We start from the raw sequence: 10,719 nt of genomic DNA, 5'->3' as shown, positions 1-10,719 counted from the left end.
GGGATAGAGAGAGAGAGAGAGAGACTGGGGTCTGGGTGGGCGAGGTGGGGGTTGGGGGGAGAGTGATGGGGAATCGGTGTGAGGCAGAGAGTGGGTGTGGGAGGGGTACGGCCTGCTCACTTCTCTCAGGCCCTATAACTGGCTCTCTGCATCCTTCCAGATTAATTGGTCGATTCTGCCTCTCACTGATTGTCCCGAGTCAACATGAGATTGGCAGGTAAGGGACTGTCACTGTATAACACTGGGGTACAGTACTGGTGGGGACGGGTGTGTCGCTGTATAACACTGGGGTACAGTACTGGTGGGGACGGGTCCGTCACTGTATAACACTGGGGTGCAGTACTGGTGGGGACGGGTCTGTCGCTGTATAACACTGGGGTACAGTACTGGTGGGGATGGGTCTGTCACTGTATAACACTGGGGTACAGTACTGTTGGGGACGGGTCTGTCACTGTATAACACTGGGGTACAGTACTGGTGGGGATGGGTCTGTCACTGTATAACACTGGGGTACAATACTGTTGGGGACGGGTCTGTCACTCTATAACACTGGGGTACAGTACTGGTGGGGATGGGTCTGTCACTGTATAACACTGGGGTACAGTACTGGTGGGGATGGGTCTGTCACTATAACACTGGGGTACAGTACTGGTGGGGACGGGTCTGTCACTGTATAACACTGGGGTACAGTACTGGTGGGGATGGGTCTGTCACTGTATAACACTGGGGTACAGTACTGGTGGGGACGGGTCTGTCACTGTATAACACGGGTACAGTACTGTTGGGGACGGGTCTGTCACTCTATAACACTGGGGTACAGTGCTGGTGGGGATGGGTCCGTCACTGTATAACACTGGGGTACAGTACTGGCGGGGACGGGTCTGTCACTGTATAACACGGGTACAGTACTGGTGGGGACGGGTCTGTCACTGTATAACACTGGGGTACATTACTGGCGGGGACGGGTCTGTCACTGTATAACACTGGGGTACAGTACTGGTGGGGATGGGTCTGTCACTGTATAACACTGGGGTACAGTACTGGTGGGGGCGTGTCTGTCACTGTATAACACTGGGGTACAGTACTGGTGGGGATGGGTCTGTCACTGTATAACACTGGGGTACAGTACTGGTGGGGACGTGTCTGTCACTGTATAACACTGGGGTACAGTGCTGGTGGGGATGGGTCTGTCGCTGTATAACACTGGGGTACAGTACTGGTGGGGACGGGTCTGTCACTGTATAACACTGGGGTACAGTACTGGTGGGGATGGGTCTGTCACTGTATAACACTGGGGTACAGTACTGGTGGGGACGTGTCTGTCACTGTATAACACTGGGGTACAGTACTGATGGGGACTGGTCTGTCACTGTATAACACTGGGGTACAGTACTGGTGGGGATGGGTTTGTCAATGTATAACACTGGGGTACAGTACTGGTGGGGACGGGTCTGTCACTGTATAACACTGGGGTACAGTACTGGTGGGGACGGGTCTGTCACTGTATAACACTGGGGTACAGTACTGGTGGGGATGGGTCTGTCACTGTATAACACTGGGGTACAGTACTGGTGGGGACGGGTCTGTCACTGTATAACACTGGGTTACAGTACTGGTGGGACGGGTCTGTCACTGTATAACACTGGGGTACAGTACTGGTGGGGACGGGTCTGTCACTGTATAACACTGGGTTACAGTACTGGTGGGGACGGGTCTGTCACTGTATAACAGTGGGGTACAGTACTGGTGGGGACGGGTCTGTCACTGTATAACACTGGGGTACAGTACTGCTGGGGATGGGAATGTCGCTGTATAACACTGGGGTACAGTACTGGTGGGGATGGGTCTGTCACTGTGGAACAGTACTGGTGGGACGGGTCTGTCACTATAACACTGTGGAACAGTACTGGTGGGGATGGGTCTGTCACTGTATAACACTGGGGTACAGTACTGGTGGGGATGGGTCTGTTGCTGTATAACACTGGGGCACAGTACTGCTGGGGATGGGACTGTCACTGTATAACACTGGGTTACAGTACTGGTGGGGACGGGTGTGTCACTGTATAACACTGGGTTACAGTACTGGTGGGGACGGGTCTGTCACTGTATAACACTGGGTTACAGTACTGGTGGGGACGGGTCTGTCACTGTATAACACTGTGGAACAGTACTGGTGGGGATGGGTCTGTCACTGTATAACACTGTGGAACAGTACTGGTGGGGATGGGTCTGTCGCTGTATAACACTGGGGTACAGTACTGGTGGGGAAGGGTCTGTCGCTGTATAACACTGGGTACAGTACTGGTGGGGACGGGTCTGCCACTGTATAACACTGGGGTACAGTACTGGTGGGGACGGGTCTGTCACTGTATAACACTGGGGTACAGTACTGGTGGGGACGGGTGTGTCACTGTATAACACTGGGGTACAGTACTGGTGGGGACGGGTCTGTCACTGTATAACACTGGGGTACAGTACTGGTGGGGACGGGTCTGTCACTGTATAACACTGGGGTACAGTACTGGTGGGGACGGGTGTGTCACTGTATAACACTGGGGTACAGTACTGGTGTGGACAGGTCTGTCACTGTATAACACTGGGGTACAGTACTGGTGGGGACGGGTCTGTCACTGTATAACACTGGGGTACAGTACTGGTGGGGACTGGTCTGTCACTGTAAAACACTGGGTACAGTACTGGTGGGGACGGGTCTGTCACTGTATAATACTGGGGTACAGTACTGGTGGGGACGGGTCTGTCACTGTATAACACTGGGGTACAGTACTGGTGGGGACGGGTCTGTCACTGTATAACACTGGGGTACAGTACTGGTGGGGACGGGTATGTCACTGTATAACACTGGGGTACAGTACTGGTGGGGACGGGTCTGTCACTGTATAACACTGGGGTACAGTACTGGTGGGGACGGGTCTGTCACTCTATAACACTGGGGTACAGTACTGGTGGGGATGGGTCTGTCACTGTATAACACTGGGGTACAGTACTGGTGGGGACGGGTGTGTCACTGTGTAACACTGGGGTACAGTACTGGTGGGGACGGGTCTGTCACTGTGTAACACTGGGGTACAGTACTGGTGGGGACGGGTCTGTCACTGTATAACACTGGGGTACAGTACTGGTGGGGACGGGTGTGTCACTGTGTAACACTGGGGTACAGTACTGGTGGGGACGGGTGTGTCACTGTGTAACACTGGGGTACAGTACTGGTGGGGACGGGTGTGTCACTGTGTAACACTGGGGTACAGTACTGGTGGGGACGGGTCTGTCACTGTATAACACTGGGGTACAGTACTGGTGGGGACGGGTGTGTCACTGTGTAACACTGGGGTACAGTACTGGTGGGGACGGGTCTGTCACTGTGTAACACTGGGGTACAGTACTGGTGGGGACGGGTGTGTCACTAACTGTGGTACATAGATTCATAGAATTGCGCCATTGCCGAAGGAGGCCATTCAGCCATTGAACCTGCAGCGTCACGAATCCCACCGAGACCCTATATTTATCCTGCTAATTCCCCTGGCATAAATGGACAATTTAGCATGGTCGACCAACCAGAGCATCATGTCTGTTTCAGACTGTGGGAGGAAACTGGAGCGCTCGGACGAAACCCACGCAGACACGGGGAGAACATGCAGACTCAGCACAGACAGTAACGCGAGTGTGGAATCGAACCCAGGTCCCTGGCGCAGTGAGGCAGCAGTGCTAACCCACTGTGCCGCCGTGCCACCCATACAGTACTGGTGGGGACCCTGGAGGTTTCCGTTTTGTTGTTGGGGATGTGACAGTCATCGACATGGGGAGCCGGGCCCCGGATATGTCTCGTTGAGCCAGGATTCAGAATGATGCTGTTCTGAGTGACATGTCTCTCCCATCCCCCCTCTCCCATCCCCCCTCTCCCGTCCCGTTCCCCCTCCACCCTCTCCCGTCTCCCCCCCCCCCCCCCCCCCTCTCCCATCCCACCCCCTCTCCCTCTCGGTCCGGTTCACAGGTCCTCTGCGGATTCTGGCCATTGTTGCGACTGTGGGTCTGACGTGGATTTTGGGCAACTTGATGCTGGGGCAGGACAACGCCCTGTCCCGATTGCAGCAGCTACTGACCGGTGAGTGACCGGGGAAATCCCCGTGTGGGGGTGGCGGGGGGGAGACGAGTGCTGGGGGCGGGGGGGGGAGAGCGAGTGCCGGAGCTGCAGGGATTGTTGAGGATGGAGCCGGGATTGTGGGAATGCTGGAATCTTCAGTCCAGTGGCTGGCGGTGATCAATCTGTCAGAGATTGGGCTCGGGCTGCACAATGTCAGTGAACAAATATTAACTCTCTGTCTCTCTCCCCCCCTTCCCCCTCCTCACCCCCGCCCTCCTCCCCCTCCCCTCCTCCTCTCCCCCCCCCCCCCCCCCCCCAATCTCTCTCTTTCCCCCTCTCGCCCGCAGGTCATCAGAGGTCCCCACTCCCGGTAAGTCCAGAGCTGTTGAGGAGATGGTTCGGTAACTGAGGGAGTTCCAGTGAATGCTGCTCTGACGCTGGGTTAATGTAGAGAGAGACCGCTTGCTCTGCTCCCGTCCCCCCATCCCTGTCCCCTTCCCTCGCCCGCTTGGAATGGTGCAGTTAGTTTAGTTGTGTCTTCCCCACGTGGCAGGGTTGGATGTCACTGGTGACCTTTCCCTCCACAGAGAGTAAACCCAGGAAGTATAAATGCGGCTTGCCAATGCCGTGTCCAGACAGACACTTTGCTTTTCGTATTGTCAGCGGGGCAGCCAATGTCATCGGCCCAAAGTTCTGCATGGATGATCAAGTGTGAGTAGCAGAAACTCTGTCTGTGTTACAGACTCTTCCCTTTCCCCCTCTCTCCCCCCCTCCCCCTCTCTCTCTCCCCCCCTCCCCCTCTCTCTCTCCCCCCATCCCTCCCCCCTCTCTCTCTCCCCCATCCCTCCCCCCTCTCTCTCTCCCCCATCCCTCCCCCTCTCTCTCTCCCCCATCCCTCCCTGAACTACACACACCTTGACATCACGCTCTTTCCACTCCCTCTCTCCTCATTTGCCCTGACCTCCGCTCAGCCCTCCCACCCTGTGCTATCCCCTGCCTCACCTCCCCGCTTTCCCGCTCTCTCACCCTCCCTCCCCATCCCCACTGTGTGTGGGGCAGGATTTGAACTGATTGTTTCTCTGTTGCAGACTGATGAGCAGTGTGAAAAACAATGTTGGGAGGGGACTGAACATTGCGCTGGTCAACGGTAAGACCGGTCTTCACCATCCTTACCCCGTCCACTCAGAGCAATTCTTCCCTCAATAATTCTTCTTCAACCAGCAGTCAGTCTCAATAATCCATCTCCGTTAATAACTTTCTCCAGGTGTGACCGGTGAATTAATGGGTGCAAAATACTTCGACATGTGGGCTGGAGGTAAGAACCAACAAGCCAGTGAACGGGAAAGGGGTTTGGGTTCATTGGGATTCTGTACAGTGGGAGTGAACGGGAAGGGGTTTGGGTTCATTGGGATTGTGTACAGTGGGAGTGAACGGGAAGGGGTTTGGGTCCATTGGGATTGTGTACAGTGGGAGTGAACGGGAAGGGGTTTGGGTCCATTGGGATTCTGTACAGTGGGAGTGAATGGGAAGGGGTTTGGGTCCATTGGGTTTGTGGACAGTGGGAGTGAATGGGAAGGGGATTGGGTTTGTGGACAGTGGGAGTGAATGGGAAGGGGTTTGGGTCCATTGGGTTTGTGGACAGTGGGAGTGAATGGGAAGGGGATTGGGTTTGTGGACAGTGGGAGTGAATGGGAAGGGGTTTGGGTCCATTGGGATTGTGTACAGTGGGAGTGAACGGGAAGGGGTTTGGGTCCATTGGGATTGTGGACAGGGGGAGTGAACAGGAAGGGGTTTGGATCCATTGGGATTGTGTACAGTGGGAGTGAATGGGAAGGGGTTTGGGTCCATTGGGATTGTGTACAGTGGGAGTGAATGGGAAGGGGTTTGGGTCCATTGGGTTTGTGTACAGTGGGAGTGAACGGGAAGGGGTTTGGGATTGGGATTGTGTACAGTGGGAGGGAAGGGGAAGGGGTTTGGGATTGGGATTGTGTACAGTGGGAGTGAATGGGAAGGGGTTTGGGTCCATTGGAATTGTGTACAGTGGGAGTGAACAGGAAGGGGTTTGGGTCCATTGGAATTGTGTACAGTGGGAGTGAACAGGAAGGGGTTTGGGTCCATTGGGATTGTGTACAGTGGGAGTGAATGGGAAGGGGATTGGGATTGTGTACAGTGGGAGGGAAGGGGAAGGGGATTGGGATTGTGTACAGTGGGAGTGAATGGGAAGGGGTTTGGGTCCATTGGAATTGTGTACAGTGGGAGTGAACAGGAAGGGGTTTGGGTCCATTGGGATTGTGTACAGTGGGAGTGAACGGGAAGAGGTTTGGGTCCATTGGGATTGTGTACAGTGGGAGTGAATGGGAAGGGGTTTGGGTCCATTGGGATTGTGTACAGTGGGAGTGAACGGGAAGGGGATTGGGATTGTGTACAGTGGGAGTGAACGGGAAGGGGATTGGGATTGTGTACAGTGGGAGTGAATGGGAAGGGGATTGGGATTGTGTACAGTGGGAGTGAATGGGAAGGGGATTGGGATTGTGTACAGTGGGAGTGAACGGGAAGGGGATTGGGATTGTGTACAGTGGGAGTGAATGGGAAGGGGATTGGGATTGTGTACAGTGGGAGTGAATGGGAAGGGGATTGGGATTGTGTACAGTGGGAGTGAATGGGAAGGGGTTTGGGTCCATTGGGTTTGTGGACAGTGGGAGTGAATGGGAAGGGGATTGGGATTGTGTACAGTGGGAGTGAACGGGAAGGGGTTTGGGTCCATTGGGATTGTGTACAGTGGGAGTGAACGGGAAGGGGTTTGGGTCCATTGGGATTGTGGACAGTGGGAGTGAATGGGAAGGGGTTTGGGTCCATTGGGATTGTGTACAGTGGGAGTGAATGGGAAGGGGTTTGGGTCCATTGGGATTGTGTACAGTGGGAGTGAATGGGAAGGGGATTGGGATTGTGTACAGTGGGAGTGAACGGGAAGGGGTTTGGGTCCATTGGGATTGTGTACAGTGGGAGTGAACGGGAAGGGGTTTGGGTCCATTGGGATTGTGTACAGTGGGAGTGAATGGGAAGGGGTTTGGGTCCATTGGGATTGTGTACAGTGGGAGTGAATGGGAAGGGGTTTGGGTCCATTGGGATTGTGTACAGTGGGAGTGAATGGGAAGGGGTTTGGGTCCATTGGGATTGTGTACAGTGGGAGTGAACGGGAAGGGGATTGGGATTGTGTGCACTGGGAGTGAGTGGGAAGGGGTTTGCGTCCACTGCGCGCTCTTGCCAGCGATTGTGATGTTCGTGATTCGATGAATTAAGTTGATTTCTGCTCTGTATGTTCACAGACAAGGGCATTAATGAATTGCTGAAGTTTCTGAGACCGATTTATGAAGGAACGCTGGTGTTTGTGGCATCGTACGATGACCCAGCAACAAAGTAGGTGAACAGCCAATCATTGCCCTTCCCCACATTGTTCCTTACCGTTAGGCTTTCTGCACTCTCTCTTATTTTTCAGAATGAACGAGGAAGCCAGGAAGATATTTAATGAGCTCGGGAGCAAGGCAATCAACGGACTCGGTTTTCGAGATAGTTGGGTATTCGTGGGAGCGAAAGGAATTGAAAATAAAAGTCCCTTTGAACAGGTAGGAAAAGACTCTCACTGGGGTACGGGTTCCACACACAGACTCTCACTGGGGTACGGGTTCCACACACAGACTCTCACTGGGGTACGGGTTCCACGCACACTCACTCTCACTGGGGTACGGGTCCCACACACACTGACTCTCACTGGGGTACGGGTCCCACACACACTGACTCTCACTGGGGTATGGGTCCCACACACACTGATTCTCACTGGGGTACGGGTCCCACACACACTGACTCTCACTGGGGTACGGGTCCCACACACACTGACTCTCACTGGGGTACGGGTCCCACACACACTGACTCTCACTGGGGTACGGGTCCCACACACACTGACTCTCACTGGGGTACGGGTCCCACACACACTGACTCTCACTGGGGTACGGGTCCCACACACACTGACTCTCACTGGGGTACGGGTCCCACACACACTGACTCTCACTGGGGTACGGGTCCCACACGCACTGACTCTCACTGGGGTACGGGTCCCACACGCACTGACCCTCACTGGGGTACGGGTCCCACACACACTGACTCTCACTGGGGTACGGGTCCCACACACACTGACTCTCACTGGGGTACGGGTCCCACACGCACTGACTCTCACTGGGGTACGGGTCCCACACGCACTGACTCTCACTGGGGTACGGGTTCCACGCACACTCACTCTCACTGGGGTACAGGTTCCACACACACTCACTCTCACTGGGGTACGGGTCCCACACACACTGACTCTCACTGGAGTACGGGTTCCACACACACTGACTCTCACTGGGTTACGGGGTTCCACACACACTGACTCTCACTGGGGTACGGGTCCCACACACACTGACTCTCACTGGGGTACGGGTCCCACACGCACTGACTCTCACTGGGGTACGGGTCCCACACGCACTGACTCTCACTGGGGTACGGGTTCCACGCACACTCACTCTCACTGGGGTACAGGTTCCACACACACTCACTCTCACTGGGGTACAGGTTCCACACACACTGACTCTCACTGGGGTACGGGTCCCACACACACTGACTCTCACTGGGGTACAGGTTCCACACGCACACAGTTTTAGTTTTGCTTTCGATTAATTTTTGGATCTTGCTCCTCTCTCTGTCTTACAGCATATCAAGAATGAGAAGGGCACAAATAAGTATGAAGGTTGGCCTGAGGCTGTACAGATTGAGGGCTGCATCCCCCACAAAGCCACGTGAGTGAAATCTCACCCAGCGGACAGCCTGTAACCTTCCCTCTCTGCTGGGTGGTGCTGACCTCTGGATCCAGCTCAGCAGACCGGCTGGCCGACAGCCCTCGCCTGTCAATAACTTCTCACTCCTCGGACACTCCAGCCGGTTGTGTTCTCAGGACGGTTGCGGCTCACCCAGCCTCTGCTCCAAGCAAGGACTGTACATGGGAACTCCCCCCCCCCCCCCCCCCCCGCCTCCTCGCTGCCCTCTGTCCCCCTGGTTCGCTCGCTCTGTCCCACTCGCTCTCACTCCTGCTCTCCGTCTGGCACTCTCGCTCCCGATCTCTCTCTGTCTGTTGCTCCCTCGCTCCTCCCTCCCCTCCCTTAACCCCCCCCCCACTCCCTCCCTTACCCAACCCCCCCACCGCCCTCCCTCACCCCACCATCTCCCCCACCCCCTTGCGTTCCCTGAGACACTTCCCCATGGCATCGGGAAATACGGTGTTGGGGTGTGAGCTGAAGGGAGCCACTCCCAGGAGAGGGGAGACCCCAGTGAGAGGGTGATCACTGAGGCTCCTCGGATACCTGTGACCGGGATCAGAGAGACGGCAACCATACCCTTCGCCCTTTGAGCTCTGACCCCATCCTCCCCCCGCTCTGGCGCGAAGACTAATGGAACAAATTAGAATTTGGGTAGAATCGCGGTTGAAAAGCTGGAGCTGAGATTGGAGCGCCGGAACCCTGAGGTGGGAGGACAGCATCACAAGGAATTGGACACAATCTCTTCACTCCGAAACAAACAAACCCTTCATCGCAAAGGAGAAGCAAAGTGTTTGAGAGCTTTGGTTTGGCACAGTGACTGTTCAGCTGGCTGGGGACGCCCGAACTTTGTGGAATGAATTAATTGCTGCTCTCAGATCTTTGTAACCTTTGGCAAAACAGAATTTCATATTCTCTGATTTCTATGAATAGATAATAAATTTTTATAAATAAACCACCACATTCTTCAATTCATTTATTCCCTTTTACGTCATCCCAACGGATCACCCCACACACTGACTCTCACTGGGGTACGGGTCCCACACACACTGACTCTCACTGGGGTACGGGTTCCACACACACTGACTCTCACTGGGGTATGGGTTCCACACACACTGACTCTCACTGGGGTACGGGTTCCACACACACTGACTCTCACTGGGGTACGGGTCCCACACACACTGACTCTCACTGGGGTACGGGTCCCACACACACTGACTCTCACTGGGGTCCGGGTCCCACACACACTGACCCTCACTGGGGTACGGGTCCCACACACACTGACTCTCACTGGGGTACGGGTCCCACACACACTGACTCTCACTGGGGTACGGGTTCCACACACACTGACTCTCACTGGGGTACGGGTCCCACACACACTGACTCTCACTGGGGTATGGTCCCACACACACTGACTCTCACTGGGGTATGGGTCCCACATACACTGACTCTCACTGGGTTACGGGTTCCACATACACTGACTCTCACTGGGTTACGGGTTCCACACACACTGACTCTCACTGGGTTACGGGTTCCACACACACTGACTCTCACTGGGTTACGGGTTCCACATACACTGACTCTCACTGGGTTACGGGTTCCACACACACTGACTCTCACTGGGTTACGGGTTCCACACACACTGACTCTCACTGGGGTACGGGTCTCACACACACTGACTCTCACTGGGGTACGGGTTCCACACACACTGACTCTCACTGGGGTACGGGTTCCACACACACTGACTCTCACTGGGTTACGGGTTCCACACACACT

General features: G+C 55.0%; 1 protein-coding gene across 1 annotated transcript; it reads left to right on the top strand.

The window, feature by feature from the left end:
* The first annotated feature begins 84 nt into the window (after positions 1–84).
* Positions 85–9,902, top strand: fam3a (FAM3 metabolism regulating signaling molecule A). The gene is made up of 9 exons (XM_078208413.1): positions 85–217; positions 4,010–4,124; positions 4,447–4,469; positions 4,687–4,810; positions 5,188–5,246; positions 5,364–5,414; positions 7,426–7,516; positions 7,596–7,722; positions 8,843–9,902. Exons 1-9 carry the CDS (start codon positions 205–207, stop codon positions 8,930–8,932), a joined length of 693 nt encoding a protein of 230 aa, XP_078064539.1. The 5' UTR covers positions 85–204; the 3' UTR covers positions 8,933–9,902.
* The last annotated feature ends 817 nt before the right edge of the window (positions 9,903–10,719 follow it).

This window comes from Mustelus asterias, unplaced genomic scaffold (genome assembly GCF_964213995.1).
Source record: "Mustelus asterias unplaced genomic scaffold, sMusAst1.hap1.1 HAP1_SCAFFOLD_3652, whole genome shotgun sequence".
NCBI lineage: Eukaryota > Metazoa > Chordata > Chondrichthyes > Carcharhiniformes > Triakidae > Mustelus > Mustelus asterias.
The sequence above is the reverse complement of the archived record's forward strand: the minus strand, read 5'-3'. Positions and strand labels throughout refer to the sequence as shown.